This window comes from Scyliorhinus torazame, chromosome 8, assembly GCF_047496885.1.
Source record: "Scyliorhinus torazame isolate Kashiwa2021f chromosome 8, sScyTor2.1, whole genome shotgun sequence".
In the NCBI taxonomy this organism is placed as follows: domain Eukaryota; kingdom Metazoa; phylum Chordata; class Chondrichthyes; order Carcharhiniformes; family Scyliorhinidae; genus Scyliorhinus; species Scyliorhinus torazame.
This window is the reverse complement of record NC_092714.1, coordinates 233146955-233174323: the sequence shown is the minus strand read 5'-3', so window position 1 is coordinate 233174323 and position 27369 is coordinate 233146955. Positions and strand designations below refer to the sequence as shown.

General features: G+C 45.3%; 1 protein-coding gene across 1 annotated transcript in view; it reads left to right on the top strand.

The window, feature by feature from the left end:
• LOC140428455 (peroxidasin homolog) overlaps positions 1–27369 on the top strand; it is a 323476-nt gene that overhangs the window by 173408 nt on the left and 122699 nt on the right. Inside the window, 5 exon segments of the mRNA XM_072514932.1 lie at positions 12055–12126; positions 15076–15147; positions 15704–15775; positions 17091–17162; positions 20835–21004. Of these exon segments, the coding sequence (XP_072371033.1) occupies positions 12055–12126; positions 15076–15147; positions 15704–15775; positions 17091–17162; positions 20835–21004 (458 nt within the window).

Here is a 27369-nt window from a genome sequence, read left to right as displayed (position 1 = left end):
AACACCCCTTACTTCAAAGATAACTCAGAAAATATTGCAACAGTAAATAACTCCTTAAAATGTTCCTTCAAACTTCCAAGAGACTTAGCACCTTTAAATAATATCACATCAGGTTAAAGGATATATATATTTTCTGTAAAATGGCAGAGATATATTAGCTTGGTTGACTTCAGCTCCAGCACCTTGCTTGTTCCTTCCTGCAGCTCTCTGGACACACACAGACACACACAAACTGCTTTTTCCAACTGCAAAACCAAACTGCAAAATGGCTGACCTGACCTCAGCTCCACCCACTCTCTGACATCACTGTTTTCTCAAAGGTACATTGCTTAAACATCCATGTCTTAAAGGTACCCTCACATGACAGCACCTATATTTCTTCTGGGATTATCTTCTAGTTTAGAATAGACACAACTAGCGGTTCAAACAGGATTTCCAAGGCACTGGCTTGTTCAGAGTGAACACCACTTCCTGCTGTGTATGGCTGTGATCTTCAGACCAGTTCTGCCCAGCTCAACTCACTGTGAACCCTGCCATTAATATATTGGATTCTTAATTTTCATTTTATCAGAACTCCTTGACAATTGATTTCCCCCTCCATTTAAAGCTGTCTCTTCAATTTCCCCCTCCAACTCCACGTCATGCTGGCACACCTTTTTCCATCCCTCAGGGAAGTCTGCTCATCTTCCCACAATTAGCTCTATGTCCCTTTATTCCAGAAGAATCACTTACTCTTCATTTTCATTTATTCCCCTGGTTCCTCTGCCCTGCAATGCCATTCACTCCTCCCAATGGTACTTGTGCGCAAGTGTTGCCATTGCTAATCAACGGAATTGCAACTACCGCAAAAGTAGTTGGGAACTCCTGTTCTCATGAAATTTCCTGCTGACTATAGTGCACCGTATTACAGTAATAGCGATCTCCTCCATTAGTGGCAGAGTTTCTCTTGGGGATAGCACAGAGGAATGGGACCTGATCTGCACTGTTTTTTGTAAGGAAGCACTGACCTTCTGGCTAAGCCCCCCAGAGCATTGTCACTGAATGTGTGCATTCCATCACAATCTTTTTTGAAATAATGGCAACTTGGGCGGGATTCTCCGTCCCCCCACCGGGTCGGAGAATCGCCGGGGGCTGGCATGAATCCCGCCCCCACCGTGTCCCGAAGTCTCCGCCACCAGAGATTCGGTGGGGGCGGGAATCGCACCTCGCCGGTCGGCGGGCCCACCCCCGCCGATTCTCCGGCCTGCGATGGGCCGAAGTCCCACTGCTGGCATGCCTGTCCCGCCAGCGTGGATTAAACCATCTTTTGAATGGCGGGACAAGGCGGCGCAGGTAGGCTCCGGGGTCCTGGGAGGGGCGGGGCGATCTGGCCCCAGATGGTGCCCTACGGTGGCCTGGCCCACGATCGGGGCCCACCGATCCGCGGGCGGGCCTGTGCCGTGGGGGCACTCTTTTTCTTCCGCCTTCGCCACGGTATTCAGTATGGCAGAGACGGAAGAGACCCCCTCCCCTGCGCATGCGCGGGGATGACGTCAGCAGCCGCTGACGCTCCTGCGTATGCGCTGACCCGCGTCGCCCAGCGAAGACCTTTTGGCCCCAGCTGGCGTGGCGCCAAAGGCCTTTCCCACCAGCCAGTGGAGCGGAAACCGCTCCGGCGCGGGCCTAGCCCCTCAAGGTGGGGCGGCCTGACGCCGGAGGGGTTCCTGCCACTCCATTACGCCGGAACCCCCCGCCCCGCGGGGTAGGGGAGAATCCCACCCCTGGTTCTACTTGTTCTAGGATGTAATTGATAAGCTATTAAAAGTTACTGAGAGACTAGAAATGTTTGAATGTTAGTGAAAATCTAGCTTTTTTGAGGCAACTTAACAGTAGAACTTAAAGGAAACACAAGTGTCCTTCCTGAAGGGTGCTCTGCCTGTATAGCAGCCGTTTTCCCTCGAGATTCGAGCTCTTATGCCATCACCACTGAAAATACGCTAGTTTTATTGTTGGCCATGGCTCGGAACCCTGAGCGTGGGACCTTACCTAGACCTGGGGTGACTCCCAAAGGACAGCAACGACCATCCACTGAAGTTTAAATAAATCTGCTACCCTGAAACCTCAATAGTGGCTTGCTTAATCTCGAACAGGTCGCAACTCCTTACAGATCTACATCAGTGCATCTGAAAATGCTTCTCAAAAGAGTTTTTAAAATGCTGTCCGTTATCAATTGTGCATTATCAACAGACTGAGGGTGTTGTGTTTACCGGGCTTGTATCTCTGGTTTGCGGAGTTGGTAAATTGGGAAACCTTTCTGTGGGAGCATTCTTCTTTGATTGACAGCTTTATAGTCAAAATGTTCCCAAAAATAGGTATGATATGTTTTTGCTCGTTCAGTAAAGTTCTTCTCACGGTATTGCTTTGGGGTTTATTAATGCCCTTCAGTCAAACTTTAAAATAAAAGAGCAGACCTGGTGTGAACAACCCAGAATTTAAAAAGATTTGAAACTCCGTCTCTTGCAGCCAGGCTTCTGACTGTGCAGGGGAGGGGGTTGTGACCTGGCGAATAGGAACACAAGATTCTAAATTTGTCTCCTGAACGGGGCCTGTCAACACCAATGATTTAGAGCATTCTCTGCCCCTGTACCACGGCCATGTTCAACAGTGCACTGAACAGCTTCACGTAACAACGTAAATTGAGTAGTGCATGTGCTTCACAGAGTTAATCAAGTAGCCGCTGAGACTGAGACTACAGGAGTGGTAGTTGCCTGGCTGTGGGCCCAGAAATGGCAGTCTCTCAGTAAGTGGGCAAGTTGGCATCAGGTTTGTTGTAGGGCTGTGCGTATCGGTCTGTCCTTTTCAGCTACTTCAGGCTCTGGTAGGAGCATTCTCCCTGGGTCTGGGCCAACATTTATCCCGCAGCAAACATCTAAAACAGGCCATCTGAACATTTAGTCTATTACGTTTCTAGAAGCTTGCTGCGTGCAAGTTGGCTACTATATTGTCTACAACAGTGACTATACTTGAAGGACTTCATTGGCTACAAAGTGCTTCAGGGCATCCTGAGGTTGTGAAAGGTGCAAAATGTATTTTTTTTGTGTAATAACTATTGATATATTCTTTGTTGTAGCCGCAAAGAGAGAGAATCAGAGGTGGTACACGTCGAGTTTGTATAGCAAAGTGCAAGATGCTGCTCAAACAGGGTACAGTGGTAAACTCCACAAAACCCACAAAAAAACACTCCATGATGTCATTGCGCAACACCTGACATTCCACCAGCCAATGGTGTTACTCTGATACATAACACCAGTTAAATCATTATGAAAATGGTACAAATCCATCAAACTAGCCCAAAAAGAGGGCTGCAACAGGAAAAGTATTGTTCTTCAAAGAAAACGGGAACAGAAGCCAGCAAAAAGAGACTTGTATTTTTGATAAAACTTTGCAAGGAAGTTAGAACATATAATGCCCAATGCAGCAATATGATAAGGCAGGAGTGGTTGTCTCTTTCTTTATTTCTATTTCTGCTGGAGGCCAAGTCTCAAAAATTGCACTGTCCCCATTTTGATTGTGCAAGCAAACTCCTGCAGTCTTTACGTGGACTAAATTATGATTCTGAAGATGCTCGCTGCTTACTGCCATTCTGTGCCTCTGCTGCTGTTTGCAACTGGCACTCACTGGAAACATTGTTCACATCGGTCAGTCTTCCACATACAAGTGCTTCTCACAAATCTGAGCTGATGCAGGATAGCGTGCAAATACATCTACATCTATTTGATTAGTCATCAGCAACAGTAAATAAACGAGTTGACTGATCTTGTGCTTAATTGAGCAGAACATTAATGTGGTATTCTTTGTGTTGCTTATTTCAGGATGACGTGGAGATGCCGGCTTTGGACTGGGGTAGGCACAGTAAAAAGTCTTACAACACCAGGTTAAAGTCCAACAGGTTTGTTTGGAATCATTGGCTTTCAGAGCACAGCTCCTTCATCGATGAAGGAACTGTGCTCCGAAAGCTAGTGACTCCAAACAAACCTGTTAGACTTGTTGTAAGACTTCTTATTTCAGGATGGTTGGCGTAGTGTTCACAAAGACCACAAAATAGCTTGAAATTAAACAAAGCTAGAAATTTATTAACACTACTAACTTGGATTCGACACGGACTCCTAAAGAATACACAGTTGATTAATAACATTTGAACTATACTCATCTACAACTAATCACACTATTGATACAAACTATGATCTGCACTCACTTACACTATCTGTACTTCTGACTCTCCAGCTAACTCCTGCACACACACTCAATGATGATTTCTCTCCTATCGCCTCGAAGTCGATAGGTATCTCGATGTTCCCATTCTGTACATGACAGCAGGACCCTCATGTGACTATCGTGTTACCGTTGTACTCTGTGAGCCTACAAGTGGATTGCGTTATCAGTGGTTTCTTATAAGCGTGTCTTAAAGATCATTCTTTGATGATATTTGCATGTACTCCTGTGTCAATTGTAAATTATATGTGTTTGCCATTTATTTATAATGAGACAGTCCACTCCTTAATTATCTTTGAGAGCTGGGGTCTCATCACAGTTCAGTAAATTAATCCTAGTGAAATCAATCGTGAAAGTATCTGAAAGTGACTATGGTGAGCAATCCTTACTATCTGCTACGATGTTGGATTTTGTTTCTTTACTCTTAACACTTTGGATCCGTCTGAAATCTCTAGCGGACTTTTTAAATTTGATTACTGGAGAAGTTGCTGATAAACGACACTGTGCTGCAAAGTGGTTCAACTTACAACAATTGGAACATTGTTTGCCTTTTGCCGGACATTTTTTACTGTGGGCACGGCCACAGCTTGTACACACCACCACGTTCGTGCCGTCACTCTCAAAATGGCCACCAGCCATTGTACGCAGTTTTCGTAGCTGCGACACAGCATTAATGGCGTCAGCTACGTTTCCCATTTCGCGCTCTTTTCTTTTGCCACAAACTCTGCATATTCAGTCAATGCCTGTTCGTTGGCCTTGCACAAATTAATCGCGTCATCAAGCGGTAAAACCGGCCGTCTTAGCACTTTCTCGCGCAAACGTTCATCATTTATCCCAAACACAACTTGATCACGCAGCTTAGAATCGGAGACTGAGGAAAACTTACAGGACTGTGCTCGCAACTTTAAAACTGTTATGAAAGAATCTACCAACTCCTCTCTTAACTGCAGCCGTTTTCTGAACATGTACCGCTCATTGGTCTCATTCACTTACTTCTTGCAGTGTGTATCAAACTCTTGTAGCACCATGTTGTATTTAGTTTCATCCTCAACAGCACTGAATTCAAACAAATTGAAAGGTTCTAATGCTTGTGGTCCAGTAAATTTATTAGGAGTGCTATTTTCCTTTGGTCTGAGGTACTTTCAAGCACAGAGGCAGAAAGGAAAACTTCAAACTGATGTTTAAAGAAAGCCCAGTTCTGGCATAGTATACCATGTGTCCTGAAGTGGTCAGGCTTCTTGAGATCCTCCATTTTCCGATTAGTCTTCTTCATAGATTTTCTGAGTTCTGCAACTTCTGTATTGTTTCTCCAATCTCCTCATGCTATTCTTTCCTAATCTAACTGTTGTTTACTAATAGAAATAGACTCCTGGTACCATGTGGTGTTCTTTGTGTTGCTTATTTCAGGATGGTTGGTGTAGTGTTCATAAAGACCACAAAATAGCTTGAACTTAAACAAAGCTATAAATTTATTAACAGTACTAACTTGGATTCAACACATACTCCTAAAGGATACACAGTTGATTAATAACATTTAAACTACACTCATCTACAGCTAATATCACTACTGATATAAACTATGACCTTCACTCGCTTACACTATCTGTACTTCTGACTCTCTCTTGGTAACTCCTGCACACACTCTCCCACAAGGCTTAGCATCATTGCCTTATATAGTTGTATCTGTAGCTCCCTCTAGTGACTACTCTAGACACTTCATTAACCCTTGCAGTTCTTACAGTTATGATAATACCGCAATTAAGAAATGGTTTATTGTACAGAAATGTCCCAATGGATATTATGGTGGTCTGATGATTCTGAAAATAAACTTAACAATTATGGTTGAGCTTCTGCAGATACGACGTACATACTGCTCTCCAGATTGTAAAACACCTTTTTGTGATGTACAAAAATATTGGGCCTGAAAATCCAGGGTCCTACTCATGTACAAGTGCAGCAGAGCAGAACCCTGATCTGCCCACAGACCTAATCCAAAATCGCAGAGCAGAGTGAGGTTCCAAAAGATTCGGGCAGGAATCCTGGAAATTCTTATTTCCCCAATTACTATAGAGCTTTGACTGCATGATGTGCATGCTTTTATTGAAAAAGATCTCAGTCCATAAACCAGGCTTATTGGCCGGCCTAGCTCCCTGTCGGACTGTGAATGTTGCAAAATAGGCCTTGGTTCAAGAGCAAGTGTGCAGCAGGGGCAGAGGCGATTGGGGATTGAGGATGGGGTGCAGGGTAGCTAATAGGGGGATGCAGAGTACCTTGTAGAGTTGAGGGAGTGATCATGGTGTGGTCTGATTGTGGGGAGGAAAGCAGGTTAGCTTTGAGGTTCTGGGTTAGAGCCCCCTGCTCTTGCCCCAGTAGCAGTGCTGGAAAAGCACTAACCTCTTTCTCCCTTTAGCTGCCAAGATGGCCGATGCCCAAGAAACCTGGCTAATCAGGGTTGAATTTAAGACTCAGGTAAAAACTGAGCTTTGCAGCCTCGTTAAATAATTCAAATGATCAATTCACCGCCGGGGTGTGTTGGTTGTATCTTTTTCACCTCTCTCCATCCTGTCTCCACCCCAGTCCCTACTCTGTTACATCTGGAAGTGAGCAGCTTGGCTTTGGATTTGAGATTTATTATATACATCTCACCCATTGATTTGTAGTAAAAATGCCCCTCAAGGCCATTGCCACAGATAGGATAGACCATTATTGCCTGGAAGAAGGTTAGGACGATCAGTCCACAGTCACTGCCCTTAGTTTCTTGCACCACAATGGCTCATCCTGAAGAAAATATTGCCTTTATTAAAATAACTTTTATACTCAAAGGGAAGCCATTTTCAGGCACGATCTCCTCTTTGCCTGCTTAAGGTAGGGACTCGCAACAGTTCTGCTGTGGAATTCCCAGAGTAACCTGTAAACGTACCTCCTCCTCACCCTCTCCTCTGGACATTCACACTTGCAGTGAAAGAGTTCTGTGTTTACTCCAGTCCCCTCATCTCTGCATGCCCCCCCCCCCATACCCCCTCTACCCATCCTTTCCCCTCCCTCCAACTAGCATCAAACGGTGGTTGGGGGAAAAACAAGGCAGAATGCTGGTGAAACCTGGTTCTGTATCAAGTTCTAGTAATGGCTGACAAGCTACGAGCTCACTGTACCTGACTCAAGGAGGGAATTCTGAGCCAATGAAATTTAATAGAAATTTGTACATGAGAAGTGTAAAGAAATGTGTCACAGATGGAATGTTCAAAATTTGGTTAGCACTATTGGGTCTTCTTAATAGTCCCGAAATGGGGGAGGAGTTCCTAAATGTAAATGACATGGAGTAGTGAAATAGTCAGGATCCATTCTTGATTCTCGTGTCCCACCTATGCTATTTGGTATTAATGGGTCCAAGATGTTCCTGGTTTTAATCCAAAACCCAATTACAACAGATTCTTCAAGTCACCAATTGTTGCTGGTTTTGGCGAATCTATTCAGTGAACTGTCTTTGTTGTTCACCTAGACGTTTATGAACTGGAGCTTCCTGACGAGGAATTGCTCAGTTATGTCGACGATTTAAATAGAATGGACTTCTAGCTCCAGGATTATTTTCATCAAAACTGAGATTTATGGAAGGCATTATGAACCGGAAACCAATGTTGCCAACTGGCCCCAGGCTCAGAAATTATGTCCAAGATTCGCCTTTTTGTATCTTTAACAGGAATCCAACCCATGCAAATTTGATGCGACTTAATTTAAATGAAAAGATAAATTTAAATTTAAATAGTTGATACAGCAAAGCTACGTTTTACACAACCACGAGCACCCACATCACAGCCCGCACAAATGTGGCACCACATGCAATCTCACACTCTTTTGATTAGCCCTCGAGACAGGAATATTCCATCTGAGGACCCAGATACAGTTAACATAGATGAGGTGTACGCCTACGAATCCCTTTCCACTCTATCCACATCAGTCTTAATGGTGTGGCTTCCCAGGGTTCCTTTTCAACTCACACACTTACTGATCCTCAGAGACAAACCCCCAGTTCTTTTGCATACCTGATCTATTTGCCCCACTTTTTCAAATTTACTCCCTTCTCAGCTCACTTGTACTTCACTCTCCCAAGAGCTTCTAGAATTCTATTTTTTCTGAATTTTTCATAGAGAGCTTTCCTGGCTTCACCACATTTCTGTGTTCCTCTTTCTGTCTCTGTTTTTTCTCTGTGCCTGCATCTGTGTGCAGAATCATGTCTGTCTGCAGCTCGCTCATGTGCCTGCCCATGCATGCCTTCTGTACATTTACTTTCTTCCAATTGTTACTACTTCCAGTTCAAGGATGATCAGGTTATATGGATCACTGTTTCTTAAAATCCAAGAAAATTGCAATTGATTCCTTTACAATAGGTGCAAACTCTCACTAGTCTGTTAACAATTAGATTCTAGAGACATTTGAAGGAAATTACAAATTTTCCTAACTGTGCTACTTCCGGGTCATAGGTCATCACAGAGGTTAATGATTATTTAAGTTTAATAATTCACTTACAAAGAACGCAAACAGCAAATTATAAAAACCATGCAAATACACAAACTTTTTGTCCATTGTATCAAACATGGCACACTGGCAATTGCTTGTTCAAAAAAGCCCTTCAATAACAGGAAACACCTTGACCACAATACTATCGTCTCCTGATTGAATTGCATATGAACTTGCAGAGTGTTAAAGTGTTTATTTTGCACTTGTAAAAATGTGTATACCTGCATTGTACAGTAGCAGCAGAGTGATCCATTGCATTTTACACAGCATGAGGTTCTTGACTTCTAAAGCAGCATATCCTCTGACTACAGAGAGTAGAACAATACATTCCACAAAGTGTTCTCAAATGAAGACGTGAAAAATATCTTCTTTTCAAAAATATATCACAACAATATTCCAAATTGATATGTAACATAGTCCTAGACCAGTGTTGGTCCCATTCGTAATTCCTCAAGAACTGAAGCAGTCCATGTCCACATGCAACAAACCTGGACAACATTCAGACTAGGACTGATAAGTGGCAAATAACATTTGCACCAGTCAAGTGTTAGGCAATGGCCATTTCCAAGAAGAGAGAATCTAACCATCTCCCCATGACATTCGATGGGATTAAAATCACTGAATCCTCCATCATGAACATCCTGGAGGTTACTACTGGTCAGAAGCTGAACAGGACCAGCCATATGAATACTATGGCTAAATGTAGGTCAGAGCGTAACACATCTCCTGGCTCCCCAAGGCTTGTCCATTATTTGTAAGGCCCCGGTAAGGAGTGTGATGGAATATTCTGCACCTGCTTAGATGAGTTCAGTTCCAACAACACTCAATGAGCTCGGCATCATCCAGGATAAAACAGCCTGCCTGATTGGCACTCCATCCACCAACCTCAACATTCACTCCCTCTATTACCAATGCCTGTAGCAACCGTGTGTACCATCTACAAAATACACTCAGCAACTCACCAAGGCTCCTTTGACAGCATCTTTTCAAACCTACAGCCTTGACCACCTAGAAGGACAAAGGAAACAGATGCTTTGTAGCACCACCACCTGCACATTACCTTCCTAAGTTGCACATCATCCTAGACTAGAAAAATATCGCCTTTCCTTCACTACCATTGGGTGAAAGTCCTGAGACTCCCTCCCTAACAGCAGGGGAGAAACGGGACCTATTAACCTAGCAAGGAGACACTTGAAAGTGACCATATGACAGGATATAAAATATTTAAGCAAACAGAAAAAATAGATTTGGAATATTAGCTACACTTAAGCTGAGGATTGGACAAGGAAAGCAGTTTCAAACTGATGAAAGGTAAACACTTAAATCAGAAGTTATTCTTCATGTTGTGATCAATATGCAGAACAGACTTGCCGGCAGAGGGGTTGAGGCAAAAACACTGCCATCGTTTGAGAAACTAATAGGTGCAGAAATGGGGGTACTATCGGATCATTTTAAATTAAGTTATTTTTATGTTAATGACACAACAGCTGTTAGTTCTGGATGGATTTTCTGCCAGTGAGTAATTTACACCACTCCAAAACAAAAGTCCTAAAATGTGCAGGTTAGGTGCATTGGCCATGCTAATTTGCCCCTTGGCGTCCAAAGGCTAGGTGAGGTTACGGGGATTGGGCCTAGGTGACGTGCTCTTTCGGAGGGTCGGTGAAGACTCGATGGGCCAAATGGCCTCCTTCTGTACTGTAGAGATTCTGCGATTCTATAATAGAGCACCATTTATAAGATTTAACAAGCGTTAAATGAAAATAATGGCGGCGAGTTTCTAGCTGCGTTGCACCTGGTACACATCCCGCTATGCCGGGCGAAAAGTGGGGGGGCCTCGAAACAGACGATGCTCTCAGCCCACTGCAGGTGACAAAATCTGATTCATGCTCTCGCTGGGCATAAACCAGATCAGCATATTTAAATATTAAAATGAGCATTTAAATATGCTGCGTCTGCTTAAAGCTAGATTCTCCTGGCTCCCAGTATTCTCTCTCCGTCCAGACTCTTTCCCCTTCTCTTCGCCTCTCCCTCTCCCCATCCCCCTCCCACACCGGTCCAGATGCAGTTGTGGGCAGGGATTTAAAGCCCAATGTGGCGTTGGTTCAGGAAGGCAACATGATTCTAATCACTTCTGGATTTAACCCAGATGGGGTTGTAGGCGAGTGGGAAACTCTTGACCAGCTGTTGGGCAAGTGATTAGAATATTTAAATCCCCAGTTTACTCGGGATTTAACCCTGAATTCTGGCTTTAATGTGCACAGGTTCCCCGAACTGTGTGGAACATGCCTCGGTCAACCAGGTGAGAGCGCAGCAGGGAAAATGCCACTTCAATGAGACTGACAGGCTGGGAAGTCTTCAAACAGTGAAACTGAAGAACTGCAGACATCCCCAAGTGAAAAGTTGCTGACCCCAGACTTCTGTGCTCTTAATGCTTGACAAGTGATTGTCAGCATCTGGAGGTCTGTTCAACTGTCTTGGACATAATGCCCCTTATTCTGCACTCCCTGCTGTCAGCCTTTTTTGTGGCATGGAAGTAGATCATGCAGCTCTTCCTTGTTCCTGTGAGGAACAAGAGGATGAGTAGCTGCTTTCCCTTTCAGCCACGCGCAGCTCTATGGGACAAACAGGATGGACTCTGAGATGGAGCTTAAATGAGGTCTACAGGCAGAACATCAGTTCTTTCTATGTGTAAGTACCAGTGTCCCAAGGGTCTCAGGATTTCATAATATATGCATTGCTGCTTTCTGTAGCCTCCTGGAACAACATCCGCCCCAATGGACCAGGTAGGCGCACATTGCCAATGGCCATCAAGATGGCCATTACTAGACTACATCCCCGCCCCTATGTCTCGAACCTCCTTGACCTGAGGTTCTCCTGCATGCGATTATCAAGAGTTGTGAGGGGGACAGATGCAGCCTTTGCCAAGTTAATCTCTCCAGATAATCCATCTCATAATGTCCAGGCATCTCTGTCCTATTTCAGTTGATGTATTTTATTCACTCGTTTGTTTTTGAATTTTGGAATTTCTGCTCTGAACACATGTCCCCAACGATGGCAAAAGCTTGAATCAGAACAGAAGACTTTTACTATCGGTAGTACGAGACAGGGCAAATTATTGTGCACAACTAAGTGATCACTGTGGCAAAAGCTTGGAAGTTCAAGGTTTAGCAGTGTGAGAGGTGGAATTCCCCCAACTCCCTGTTTTATCTACAAACAATGCAATCTTTATAATATATCCAAATCAATGTTACTTTTTAATTTATTTACTGAACCTTTTTGTTTCTGCAGGCTGCTCAACAATAACCAGATTAAGAGAATTCCACGGAGGGCCTTTGAGGAGTTGGGAAATCTGAAATATCTGTGAGTTTACATTAAAAGCACCTGGAAATACTTGCTGTGGGTTGCACCTTCTATTAGAAGGAAGGCATGATTCAGTTCTCTATGATCTTGTTTCACTATCGCAATATCGCTGTATAATTTGAATGCATGAAGGATCTTGTTTAGTGGGATACATTTACGAAATGCTTATTTGCTGTAAGATAATATTGATCGCTATGTAACTCATACCTCAAGTATTTGTGTCACAGACATGGTATCCTTGTACTTATTAAATGTGGATAATACAAAACAGCTACATCATTGGGTGGCCAAATCACTAGACATGACACAGAAGTGTATCTTTTTGATAAATGTTGCCAGACATGTTGCAATCTTCAGATGGATATTTTATTCTCCACAAACTTCCAAAGTGTTTGTGTGCGTAAGGAATGTTCATGACCAGATTGTGGGCTGAGTCCCAACTCAGCACAAAGCGTAACTGATCATTTGTGTTAACAGGTCTATTCTATATCTTGGCACTGATACAAGCTGTCTCAATATTCACACGCATGCTGTAAAAACAGCAGAGAGCTAGAAACTAGCCCGTGTATGTAAGTGCACATGGACTGGACCTTCAGCGCAATATTTTCCCCCTTCGCAATTCATATTGATCAGGCTTTCAGAACTCGGATAGCAAGGCAGTGAAAGATGGAACACTGCCTAGTCTGTCCACTTCTAAGCTTTTATTTACAGAGACAGCCATTCCATATCACGCACCTCCAAATAACAAGCCTGTTCCTATACATATTTCATGTCCACCACTTAAATACAATTAATACCCAATTGATATGCAATTAACATAAGGCAGGCATATAGATACATTGGGAAGGGAATGATGAGAAGTAGGCCAGTGGGAATTGAGGTTGAAGGGGGAAAAGATTAACATTAACATTAACACTTCAATGAAGTTCCTGTGAAAATCCCCTCGTTGCCACACTCCGGCGTCTGTTCAGGTACACTGAATGAGAATTCAGAATGTCCAATTCACCTAACAAGTGGAACAGTGCTAACTACTGTGCTACCGTGCCGCCCATTTTCTTTGATCCCCATCACCCCAAGTGTTATGTCTAACTGCTTCTTGAAAACATGCAATGTTTTGGCCTCAATTACTTTTTGTATTAATGTATTCCATGGGCTCACCACTCTCTGGGTGAAGAAATTTCTCACCTCGGTCCTAAATAGTCTACCCCGTATCCTCAGACTGTGACCCCTGGTTCTGGACACCCCCACCAACGAGAACATCCTTCTTGCATCTACCTTGTCTAGTCCTGTTCGATTGTTATAGGTTTCCATGCGATTCCGCCCCCCCCCCCCTTCCCCCCCCCCCATTCTTCTGAACTCCAGTGAATACAATCCTAACTAATTAAATCTCTCCTCATACGTCAGTCCCGCATCCCAGGAATCAGTCTGGTAAACCTTTGCTACACTCCCTCTATAGCAAGAACACCCTTCTTCAGATAAGGAGACCAAAACTGCCCACAATATTCCAGGTGTGGCCTCACCAAGGTCCTGTATCATTGCATCAAGGCATCCCTGTTCCTGTACTCAAATCCTCTCACAATGAAGGCCAGCATACCATTTCCCTCCTTTACCGCCTGCTGTACCTGCATGCTTACCTTCAGTGACTGGTGTACGGGTACACCCAGGTCTCGTTGCACATTACCCTCTCCTAATTTATGGCTGTTCAGTTAAATAGTCTGCCTTTCCGTTTTTGCTACCAAAGTGGATAACCTCCCATTTAACCAAATGATACTGCATCTGCCGTTCATTTGCCCACTCACTCAACTTGTCCAAATCACACTGAAGGATCTCTGCATCCTCCTCATAGCTCAGCCTCCCACTCAGCTTTGTGTCATCGGCAAATTTGAAGATATAACATTTTGTTCTGTCATCCAAATCATTAATCCCTGTGGTACCCTACCAGTTACTGCCTGCCAATTTGAAAAAGACCCATTAATTCCTACTCTTTGTTTCCTGTCTGCCAACCAGTTTTCTATCCTTCTCAGTACACGACCCCTAATTCTATGCACTTTAATTTTACACATTAGTCTCATTTGTGGGACTTTGTTGGGGGTTTGTTTCAGGAATTCATGCCCATGGCTTGTGTCAGTTACTGCAAGGATCAAAACTTGGTGAGGGAAGAATTGGAGAAGAACAATGCCAATGGGAAGTGGGGTGGGGCGGAATTAAGGATGTATTATCAGTATTAACTGTGGGGACAAGAATTAGAAATATCAGTGTGAATGATGTAGATTTAGAGGAGGGAATGCCTCTTTGTTATTTTGACAGCATTGGTGTAATTTAAAACAACTTACCGCATTTAGGAGCAGAATATAAGTAAATAACCACAATGGTGTCCAATTTCTCCCCAAAGAATGAAGAAAAATCATCCACGTTTCTGACACAAATGGCGTGACAGGTGTTCCTGCTGCTTACGTTGGAATGAGCCGAGCACTTCTGCACCCGCAATACAGCAAATGAAACTTTTGCGGCCATCGGGTTTTGCTGATTTTCTAACTTGACCTTTATGTACTTAGAAGTTAAGACGCAGGGTGTCGAGAAGTGACTCTGACAAGGACGCAGAGGAAGATATGAATGAGACGGCCATATAAATGTTTGAAACCGCAATCCGAAATAAGAATGGGAGTTTACGGAACTCTCCCCAGTGCTCTAGATATAGAGTGTTATCCAGATCAAATATATGTTATCCAGGTAAACTGTGGGGTGAATTTCAATGGGAATTCCACTTTTTTTCAGATTTCCCTGGCTCTACTCAAAGTTAAAGCGTGAGTGGCAGATTTCCCCTCAGAAATTCATTTTTCGCTATTTGTTTGTTTCTACATCAGGCCTACAATAAGTATGATACATGACTTGATAATGCATTACTTAAAATGAATTATTGTCTTACAAGCTCTCTTTCTTTTTTTAAAGCTACCTTTACAAAAATGAAATCCAGACAATTCAGGCACAAGCATTTAAGGGATTGGTTTCCCTGGAACAGCTGTGAGTTTACAAATTATACTTTTCTTCATTGATTCATGGGGTGGGGGCATCGATGTCAAGGCCAGAATTTATTGCGCATTCTGGACTAGCTTGCTCGGCTATTTCAGAAGGCAATTAAGAATCAATTACATAGCTAGCTTCTGGAGTCCCATGTAAGCCAGACCATATAAACACAGCAGATTTCCTTCCCTTATAGACATTGGTGAATCAGGTGGAGTTTGTTGACAATCCAGTAGTTTCATGACTAACCTTTTACTCCAAATTTATTTTGTTACCTGACTTAAATTTCTGAGTTGTCATTGTGGGATTTGAACTCGTGTCCTCGGGACCCTGGATCACTAGACCCAGAAGATAACAATGCTACCTTCCCCTCTTGAGATAAAGACTGTCACATAATTTGAAAGGTAATTGGATAAATATTTGTCAAGAAAGGTTATGAAAGAATAGCTGGAAAAGGCAGGAAAGTGGGATGAGATTGGATATTTTCAGTTGAAGAGCTCACTGAACCTATTTTTGGCTGTAGTTTCTATAATCAAATTTTCTTTATGCTCAACAGGTACCTTCACTTCAATAATATAGAAGTGTTAGAATCTGAAATTTTTAGTGATCTTCCTAAACTTGAAAGACTGTGAGTACAGCTTTTTGGTACAAATCACTTTTGCCGATTTACTTTTTCTTCTCCAAAATGACCATTTTGAATCAGCACAGTGCAAACAGCTTAATTTAACATTTCTGATATACTTCTGACTTCGACCAAACACATTGGTCTCTAAATTACACCCCAGGATTCACCGGTGTGGAAATACACAGCACATTCTTTTAAAAACTTTCTCTTTGTTATTTTCTTGTTGCCGTTAAAATAAATAATGGCCGGAATTTTCCAACCCTCGGAATTCACTCTGCCCGCCAGCAGGGCACCCCACCCGCGGGTTTCCCGACGGTGTGGGGTGGCTTCAATGGGAAATTGCATTGACTAGCGGTGGGAGTATAGAAACCCGCTGTCAGCGAACGGCGCCTCGTCGAGAAACACACGACGGGGAGACCGGAGATTCCAACCCAATATGTTGGGTAAAATGGTGGAAGGTGGAAGTTCTGATTTAAATCTGTTTTTATATTGGTATTCAACAATTATTTGTTTGCCTTTTTGCCTAAGAGTGCTGCTGGGAATGTTCTAACTAAATCTAGAGCACTACAGCTGCCTGGAATAAGGGATGAGATTCTCCGACCCCCCGCCGGGTCGGAGAATTGCCGGGGGCTGGCGTGAATCCCGCCCCCGCCGGTTGCCGAATTCTCCACCACCGGATATTCGGCAGGGGCGGGAATCGCGCCGCGCCGGTTGGCGGGCCCCCCCCCCACGATTCTCCGGCCCGGATGGGCCGAAGTCCCACCGCTAAAATGCCTGTCCCGCCGGCGTAGGTTACACCACCTACCTTACCGGCGGGACAAGGCTGCGCGGGCGGGCTCCGGGGTCCTGGGGGCGCGGGGCTATCTGGCCCCGGGGGGTGCCCCCACGGTGGCCTGGCCCGCGATCGGGGCCCACCAATCTGCGGGCGGGCCTGTGCCGTGGGGGCACTCTTTCCCTTCCACCTTCGCCACGGTCTCCACCATGGCGGAGGCGAAAGAGACTCCCTCCACTGCGCATGCGCGGGAATGCCGTCAGCGGCCGCTGACGCTCCCGCGCATGCGCCGCACGGAGATGTCATTTCCGCGCCAGCTGGCAGGGCACCAAAGGCCTTTTCCGCCAGCTGGCATTCCACACCTTTGGGGCAGCGCAATGCCCGACTGATTTGCACCGTTTTGGGTGCCAGTCGGCGGACATCGCGCCGTTTCCGGAGAATTTCGCCCATCATCTGATTTCTTCTGAGCTGAACATGTATAGGGTGGTTTGTCTCAAAATAACTGGCACTTCTCTTTAAATCAATATGTTCTATTTCATTTTGCAGGTTCTTGCACAATAATAAACTATCAAGAATACATCCAGGAACCTTCCACCAACTTGAATCATTGAAAAGACTGTAAGTAACAATATTGGTTACGAGCTATTGTGAATTTCTGAGTGTATTTGTATTCACTTGTCTTCCTGAATGGGTCCACTATTTGCCAAGGTGAAGTAGTTGAAAACTACCCTCCTTACCTTGCCCAATTTTCAGAATGGCAGCGCCAAGGGAGAAACAAATGCAGGCTATTTGGAAATTGGGGTTGAATGCTTATACAGAGCGATTCAACAACTGCATAGCTGACCCCCATGGGTGGAGCAAGAGGGAAGTCCAGCTTCAGTCAAAAACATTTGTAACTAGTGTGACACTAAAGCAAAGTGGCACAGTAAATGCAGTCACTGCTGTGGTGATGGACACTTATCCCCTTATCGGCTACTGTGGGTTGTTGAGATGACAATGGAAGGTGTTTGGAAAGAGATTTGGCGAGGAATTGCCTTGTGTCCTTCGTCAGCACCTTCCCAACATCTCCTCCCATCTAAAAGAACAAGATCATCAGATCACCTGCAATTTCCCCACAAAGTCACACATCCTTCTGACTTGAAACTACATTGGTCCTTTTTTTCAAAATAAATTTAGAGTACCCAATTCATTTTATCCAATTAAGGGGCAATTTAGCGTGGCCAATCCACCTAGCCTGCACATCTTTGGGTTGTGGGGGTGAAACCCATGCAAACACGGGGAGAATGTGTAAACTCCACACGGACAGTGACCCAGAGCGAGGATCGAAGCTGGGACCTCGGCGCCGTGAGACAGCAGGGCTAACCCACTGAGCCACCGTGCTGCTCCCACTACATCGTTCCTTAACTGTCACTGGGTCAGAATCCTAGGTCTCGCTCCCTAAGAATATGATGGGTGTACCTGCATCAGATGTACTGCTGCAGTTCACCACCACCTTCTCGAGGGCAATTGGGGGTGGGCATTAAATGTTCTCCTTCTCAGCAGCACCTACATCGCGAGAGGAAGAAAACAAAATTATGAAGAGATCGTTATTTCCTCCCACCCTTAAACTACAGTGCTAATGGAGAAAGGGCTGGATTTCTGCAATATTTCGTTTGCTGATTGAACCATGCAGGGTAGGATATCCACAGGATTTGCTGTCCCATTGACCAATGATTGGTGGAAACTGCAGAGTAACTATATCAATGCAGTTTCTCCAAGATTTCTGCTATTGGGCTAAGGTTAATGGAGAAGTTAGGTGAAAATCTCTTTCAGAAATTCTGATTAGTGGGCATTATCTTCAAAAAGAAAATGGTATACTTGCCTTTATTAGCCCAGGCATAGCGTTTAAGAGCAGGGCGGTTATGCTGGAACTGGATAAAACATTGGTTAGGCCACAGCTAGAGTATTGTGTGTTGAAAGTACGGTGTTGCTTTTGAAAGTTGCCCCATACTACATGTGGGCAATAAAGATTAGGCTTTTCCCACTACAGTGATCCAAAGTAGTAGAGCTGAGTATTCCAAGATCCATTGACATTCCAGGTGATGGTCTATTGCTGCCAGTATATCAGCATTTATTTTGACTGGAATTTGGAAAAACAGTTGACTACATGCCAACCACTTAAATAGCTTTTATGTTTCTCCTTTTTCTTGAGTCCGATTCCAGGAGCCTGGCACCCATGAACCATTTCCTGGTGTTTATGCTCTTAAATTCAGCTTCTGTGAACCATTGATGATTTGCAGGCTCAGTTTTACTTGGGTTTACACATCTGCCACTGTTTTATGTTTTTTGTGTGGCCAGCCTTAGCAAAACCAGTAAGTTTACTTTGGTTGACTGCCATGCAAACTGTCTGTCAGGAGCCAGCAGCACTAACACTGCGGTACTGTAACAGAAAAACAGCATGAAGTGGAGTAGAAATCTCTTAATGGGAACATAACCATGGTGTGTCCCTTTGCTTAATCATTTCCCCGAAGAAAACTCTATTGTCAGTCAACCCAGTTGGCACGAATGTGTTCAGTAAGTGCCCCAAAATTGAAGTCATTAATCTGCCTTTAGCAACAGATTTAGATATGGGTGAAAGAACAATATAAGTATTTCCTGCCGAGTTGTTTTGGGAATTGATCTATTATCTGTCACTGTGACGGGAGGGCTTGTAAAATCGACTCAGTCAGTCACACTGACTAATTATCACATCTCATCCGTTGCTGGAAAACTAATTGTTTATCAATCATCACAGAAAATTGAGAAACTCGGTTAACTGTGTAAATGAAGAATTACACCTTTTTTTCTAATCTAATACAGCCATCTATTAATCTAACAAATCAATTTGAAGTAGGATGGATGGGTATTTATATTTATGATGAAGCGGATTCTGCTCATCATGGGCTAGAATTGACAGGTAGGCAGTGGGCCCCATCCTCCAGCTCCAAACTTGGAGGTGAACCAGCCTCCACCAGACATAATGTGCACGCGATCTCTGGGAGATGCACTGATGACGAATTCCTGATTTGCCAACCTAAACTGGGTAATTTAATCGGAGTAAATAGAATTACTTTATGTTGGGTTTGAGTTGAAACTGAATTTTGGAAATGAACAGCTCTCCCTAAATAGGCACAGTCTAGGATCCATGTGTGTAATTGTGGTGATGAATTTAAATGGAATGTGTGAGCCCTCCTGTTAGTATCCAAACCACTCTAAGTTTTTTAAAGTTCATTTACAAGATGTGGGCATCCCTGGTTAGGCCAGCATTTACTGCCCATCCCCAGTTGCCCTTCTGAGGGTGGTGGGGAGCTGCCGTTTTTAACCACTGAGGTTCCTGAGGTGTAGGTGCACCCACAGTGCTGTTAGGGAGGGAGTGCCAGGATTTTGCCCCAGCGACAGTGAAGGTATGGTGATATATTTCACAAGATTTCTTCACATGATTTCTCAAATGTAAGTCATATTATTTTTTTTTTAAATAATGTAATGCATTGTCCCGTGAATGGATAAACACTCTTTGTTTCAATGCTTTTTCAATCATTAAACTCATGACCCTGAGGGGGCATATCAAAGATCAGCCTTGACAGATAACAGGTTATATGGTCATCATACCAAAGTCATAACAGCAGAGAAGAAGGCCAATTTGGCCTATTAGTCAGCTTACCCAGTAGAGTAATCGCCTCACATATCCCCTCTGTCCACTCACATATTACCCTCTTTGTCCTCATAACCCTACAGCTTTAATGCCCTCAAATTCCCATCCAATTTCCTTTTGATATCATTGATTGCCTCTGCTTTCACCATCCTCGGAGGCAGTGAGTTACATTCTCTGTGTATAAAAAGTTCTTCATCACCACCACCTCCCCTCCCCAACCCCCGGGATGATGGGTAACGGATGAGCAGAACGTGGTGCGGGTTAGGACACAGGCAACAATGTTGGGTACAGCCAAGAAAGCAATGGAATAGTAAAATCTGGCGGTGCGAATGGTTTTTGGTATTCTGATTCAGGATTAATCCATCAAATAGCTAAAAATGCCAAGAGTGCCTCGAGGCATTTAAACGGGCAAGCAAACATGAAATATACTTGGTAGAAGAACCAGCTTCTGAGCTGTTACATGTGACTCACAAGCAGATTAAATATCCCTTGTTGATAGGAATACATCTTCCAGGATGCTGAATAAAATGAAGCTCACACTCCCTAACCAGTTGAGCTGTGTACTCTGAACTGGTCCGGCATTGAGTTTACAACATTTCTATTATAACTTTATTTTACAGTCGCTTGGATTCCAATTCACTGATCTGTGATTGTGAATTAATGTGGCTGGCAGAACTGCTGAAGAAATATGCTGAACACGGTAACGCCCAGACAGCTGCTACCTGTGAGCATCCCAGAAGGCTGCAGGGACGGTCTATTGTAACAGTTACAGTACAAGAGTTTAATTGTGGTAAGTTGGCTCAATTATTTTATTCTTGTTCACTAGTTGATGCACGGTAGTGGGCGTTGAGAGGGAGTGTGACAAATGAAAGACTTCAAGGGGAGCAAAGCAGTCAGGGAGTGAATGTAACATTGAGCGAGTGTATGTATCTGCTGGGCGGAGTTAGGAGTAAGAGTGGGGATGGAGCAGAGAATGAGGCTCGCGTTCATGCAGCAATGGAGGGACGTTCATTTCCCATACTTTGCAACCTGGAGCAGCAAAATCTTAGGCGGAGGCCAGGAATGGAACCATTTTAAAAGCTAAGGCCATGGGTGAGGGCAGAAGTCACCTCCCAGTCAGAATTGCATCTGTTCTGAGGCTGAGAGTAGTCATTTTCTCAGACTGAGTCTGAGACTGAGTCCGGTGAGAGTTGCACGGTTGGGTTCAACATAACGAACATAAAAATTGTTGGACCATTGTTTGTTATAAATCACATAGTTAACTCTACACTTGGAGTCAAAGTTACATCAGGGCTTAAAAGTTCAAGCTGTTATTTTCACAAAGGGAAATAAATTGGAGTTTACCTTAAAGGAGAAGTTACTTGTGCTCCAATAAGCTTCCCTAGGTATTTATTTGGCGTTCCATAATCGTTATTATTGTCACAATTAGGCTTACATTGACACTGCAATGAGGTTACTGTGAAAATTCCCTAGTCGTCACACTCCAGCGCCTGTTCAGGTACAATGAGGGACAATTCAGAATATCCAATTCACCTAACAGCACGTCTTTTGGGACTTGTGGAAGGAAACCGGAGGAAACTCATGCAGCACAGGGAGAACGAGCAGTCTCCGCACAGACAGTGACCCAAGCTGGGAATTGAACCTAGGACCCTGGCGCTGTGAAGCAGCAGTGCTAACCACTGTGCTACGGTGCCTCCGTAGCCGTATTCCTGCCACAAGAATGCATTCCCAGTGGCACTGATGCATTCTGGGAGCTGTCATCTGCTGCCGGAATGAGGCTTGCCTGCTGTCATGTGATACTGTGGGAAGCCTATCAACTGAATTCCGAGATACATGAGAGAGATTCTGGATGTAAATATATCTGGAAATTTTTCAAACACAAAACAAGCAACTGAATTGGTTAAGTTTTTCTCTCTCACAATTTTGTTGTGAATATGGAATTTCTTTAGGTTTTTATGTGCTTGGTTTACTGCCAAAGCAAGATGGCTGCCAAAAAGCTTTTCAAATATTATCTTTCCGCATTTTAAGTGGAATGTTGAATAAAGGAATTGTACCAAAATACTGCAGAGAAGCAAATACAGTACCAATTTATAAAAAAGATCAAAGGATAACCTAGGGAATTCTAGACATCGGGGTGGTTAAAATAGTAGAAATTATTCTGAAAGGGGACAAGTGAAATATGATAACTAATAAGCCTAGCTCTATAATTAACAGATCCTGCATGGCAACTAATTTTTTTATATTTAGAGTACCCAATTCTTTTTTTTTTCCCAATTAAGGGACAATTTAGAATGGCCAATCCACCTACCCTACACATCTTTGGGTTGTGGGGGTGAGACCCACGCAGACATGGGGGGGAAAGTGAAAACTCCGCACAGACAGGGACCCAGGGCCAGGTTCGAACCCGGATCCTCAGCGCTGTGAGACAGCAGGGTTAACCACTGCTCCACCGTGCCACCCCTGCATGACAACTAATTTGACCAGACAGACGCAGCAGAACAAAGTACCGAACAATTAGTAATACCAATTGATGCAGCAGCATCACGTAGATTATTTTGTGGTAGCTAGGTTGGAAATGGGAGGAATCTTTATGAACTGACTCAGTTGGTAAGTCAACTGTAGTTAAGTCTAGAGGAGTGCCAATTGGATCAGTTGTGGGATTATTATTGTTTTCATTGTTGTGTGCATTAATGATTTGGAGGCTATGATGTAACTCTTCAACTTTGCCAATTATGTAAAATTTGGTGGGGTAATATATTGTCGGGAAGAAGTAGGCCAGGGGCAGAGGGATCTGGGAGGGAGATTTCAGCAAAATGCGTGGGATGTTGTTTGGTGTAGATAAAAATGAAATCCAAGATGCAAGGAAACGGAATCTTGGGGATCTTAAGATGAAGGAACCCTTAGGGTGCAGTGACCACAATATGATAGAATTTACCCTGCAGTTTGAGAGGGAGAAGCTGGAATCCGATGTAATGGTATTACAATTAAATAAGGGTAACTACAAATACATGAGGGAGTTGTTAGGAAAAGGAGACCAGCAGGGAAGACAGTGGAACAGCAATGGCATGAGTTTTGGGGGTTATTCGGGAGGCACAGCAGAAATTCATCCCAAGGAGGAGGAAACATGCTAAGGGGAGGACAAGGCATCCATGGTTGATGAGGGAAGTTGAAGACAGCATAAAAGCAAAAGAAAAAGTATACAAAGTGGCGAGGATTAGTGAGAAACTAGAAGATTGGGAAGCCTTTAAATGCGAGCAGAGGACAACTAAAAAAGCAAAAGGGGAGAGAAGATGAAATATGAGTGCAAGCTAGCTAGTAATATAAAAGAAGATAGGAAGAGTTTTGTTCAATATATAAAAGGTAAGAGAGAGGCAAAAATAAACATTGGACCACTGGAAAATGTGGCTGGAGAAGTAATAATAGGAAGCAAAGAAATGGCAGACAAACTGAATAATTACTTTGCATCAGTCTTCACGGTGGAAGACACCAGTGGGATGCCAGAGCTCCAAGAGAATCAAGGGCCAGAGGTGAGTGCAGTGTCCATCACTAAGGAGAAGGTTCATGGGAAACTGAAAGGTCTGAAGATGGATAAGTCACCTGGACAGGGGGGACTACACCCCAGGGTTCTAAAAGAGATAGCTGAGGAGATTGTGGAGGCATTGGTGGTGATCTTTCAGGAATCACTGGAGGCAGGAAGGGTCCCAGAGGACTGGAAAATGAAGGATCTAACACCACTGTTTAAGAAGGGAGGGAGGCAGAAGACGGGAAATTATAGGCTTGTTAGCCTGACTTTGGGCATTGGTAAGATTTTAGAGTCCGTTATTAAAGATGAGATCGCGGAGTACTTTGAAGTGCATGATAAAATAGGACTGAGTCAGCACGGCTTTGTCAAAGGGAGGTCATGTCTGACTAATCGGTTAGAGTTCTTTGAGGAGGTAACAAGGAAGTTAGACAAAGGAGAATCAGTGGACGTGATTTATTTAGATATCCAGAAGGCCTTGATAAGGTGCCGCATAGGAGATTGTTAACTATGTTAAGAGCCCATGGTGTTAAGGGTAAGATCCTGGCATGGATAGAGGATTGGCTGATGGGCAGAAGACAGAGAGTGGGGATAAAGAGGTTTTTTTCAGGATGGCAGCCAGTGACTAGTGGTGTGCCTCAGGGGTCTGTGCTGGGACCACAGCTATTCACAATGTACATTAATGATCTGGAAGAAGGAACTGAAGGCACTGTTGCCAAGTTTGCAGATGATACAAAGATCTGTAGAGGGACAGGTAGTTTTGAGGAAGAAAGGGGGCTGCAGAAGGATTTGAACAGGCTAGGAGAGTGGGCAAAGAAGTGGCAGATGAAATATAATGTGGAAAAGTGTGAGGTTATGCACTTTGGAAGGAGGAATTTAGACATAGACTATTTTCTAAATGTGCATCTTACACAAAGGGTCTTGTTCACGATTCTCTTATAGTTAACATGCAGGTTCAGTCAGCAGTTAGGAAGACAAATGCAATGTTAGCATTCATGTCAAGAAAGCTAGAATACAAGACCAGGGATGTACTTCTGAGGCTGTATAAGGCTCTGGTCAGATCCCATTTGGAGTATTGTGAGCAGTTTTGAGCCGTGTATCTAAGGAAAGATGTGCTGGCTTTGGAAAGGGTCCAGAGGAGGTTCCCAAGAATGATCCCTGGAATGAACAGCTTGTCATATGAGGAACGGTTGAGGACTCTGGGTCTGTACTCCTTGGAGTTTAGAAGGGGCAGGTGGGGAGATCCTATTGAAACTTACAAGATACCCCGAGGCCTGGATAGAATGCACGTGGATAGGATGTTTCCATTTGTAGGAAAAACTAGAACCAGCGGACACAATCTCAGACAAAAGGCACAATCTTTTAAAACAGAGATGAGGAGGAATTCCTTCAGCCAGAGGGTGGTGAATCTGTGGAACTCTTTGCCGCAGAAAGCTGGGGAGGCCAAATCACTGAGTGTCTTTAAGACAGATAGATAGGGACTTCCGGTTGCGGCTATGCGGAGCTAAATCGTACGTTCGGCAGCTCCCGCTAGAAACGGACTTTTGGGCTCTTTTTAGTGCCCATAACAGCGCTTGTTCAACGTTTCCTGGTGTGGGAAAGGGACAGCAACATTCCCCCGATAGTGTATGGAGTGGACCAGGAGTGGGGCGATTAGAAAAGTGACATTGAAGCAAAGAAATGTGCGAGAGAGGAGGACCAAGATGGCGGCGTGCGGAGACCAGGCAGCGTGGAGGCAGTGGGCGCAAGAGCAGCAGGAGCTTCTCCAGCGCTGTTTTAAGGAACTGAAAGCAGAGCTGCTGGAACCAATGAAGGCTTCAATCGATAAGCTGCTGGAGACCCAGACGGTCCAAGGGGCGGCGATCCGGGAGGTCCGGCAGAAGGTCTCAGAGAATGAGGACGAGATCCTGGGCCTGGCGGTGAAGGTGGAGACACACGAGGCGCTCCACAAGAAATGGCAGGCGAGGTTCGAGGAGATGGAGAACTGGTCGAGGCGGAAAAACCTGCGGATCCTGGGTCTCCCGGAGGGGCTGGAGGGATCGGACGTGGGGGCCCACGTGGTCACCATGCTGAATTCGCTGATGGGAGCGGGGGCCTTTCAGGGCCCCTTGGAGCTGGAGGGGGCCCACCGAGTGCTGGCGAGGAGGCCCAAGCCCAGTGAGCCGCCGCGGGCGATGCTGATGCGGTTCCACCGGTTTGCTGATCGAGAGTGTGTGTTAAGGTGGGCCAAGAAGCAGGTGGGAGAACGCGGAGGTCCGGATCTACCAGGATTGGAGCGCGGAGGTGGTGAAGAAGAGGGCCGGTTACAACCGGGTGAAGGCAGTGCTGCACAGGAAGGGGGTGAAGTTCGGTATGCTGCAGCCGGCGCGTCTGTGGGTCACCTATAAGGATCGACACTACTATTTTGAGTCCCCGGAGGAGGCGTGGGCCTTTGTTCAGGCCGAAAAACTGGACTCAGACTAAGGGTCGGGGAAGAGGGGTTGCGGTGGAGGGATGGTTGGGGATTGTTGGATTGGGTTTTGAGGGGGGGGGGGTTGTTTTTTGGGGGTTGATTGGGCATTGTTTTAATTAGGTCCGCCGGGCGGGCTCGTGGGGGGGGGGGGTGGTGTAGGCAAACTGCTTGGGGGGTTGATGGTCGGTAGGGGAGATGGGGCCCCGCGGGGGGGGGGGGCCTGAGTTGGGGGTAGTAGGACCGGGCCTGGAAAGGGTACTCTGCCAGGGGAGGCGGGGACGGGCGAGTGGAAAGCACGGGCTTTTTTTCCCTCGTTAGGGCTGAAGGGGCAGGGCCGGAGCTGGGAAGCGCGGGCTTTTTCTCCCGCGTTGGGAATGGAATGGACGAGATCCCGCTGGTGGACAGGGTGGGGGGAGGAGAAGCTCCACACTGGGGCGGGTCGATGGAGTGGCGGGAGTGGCCAGGGTCAGCAGGAGTCAGCTGACTTACGGGAGATCAATGGGGGGAGCAATGCAGCTAGGGGGGGACCTAGCTGGGGCGGGGGGGTGGGGACCGGATTGCTGCTGGAATGGCCAAGGGGGAGCTGGAGTTGGTAGAGGAGGTCGGGGCAGGGGTCTGCCGCTGTGGAGAACAGGCCGTGGGGGGGGGTTGCAGGCACATGGTTGGCCTAGGAAGGGATATGGCTAGTCGGCGGGGGAGAGGGATAAGTAGCCCCCTGATCCGGCTCATAACCTGGAATGTAAGGGGACTGAATGGGTCGGTCAAGCGGACGGATGTGGCCATGCTTCAGGAGACGCACCTGAGGGTGGCGGATCAGGTAAGGTTGAGAAAGGGGTGTGTAGGGCAGGTGTTTCATTCGGGTTTGGATGCAAAAAAATCGGGGGGTGGCGATTTTGGTAGGGAAGAGAGTGTCGTTCGAGGCGTCGAGCATTGTGGCAGACAATGGCGGTAGGTAAGCTGCAGGGGGAGCAGGTGGTGTTCATCAGTGTATATGCCCCGAATTGGGATGACGCGGGGTTCATGCGGCGCATGCTGGTCCGGATTCCGGACCTGGAGACAGGGGGCCTGATAATGGGGGGGGATTTCAACACGGTGCTGGATCCGACATTGGATCGCTCTAGGTCTAGGACGGGCAGGAGGCCGGCGGTGGCCAATGTGCTGAGGGGGTGCATGGACCAGATGG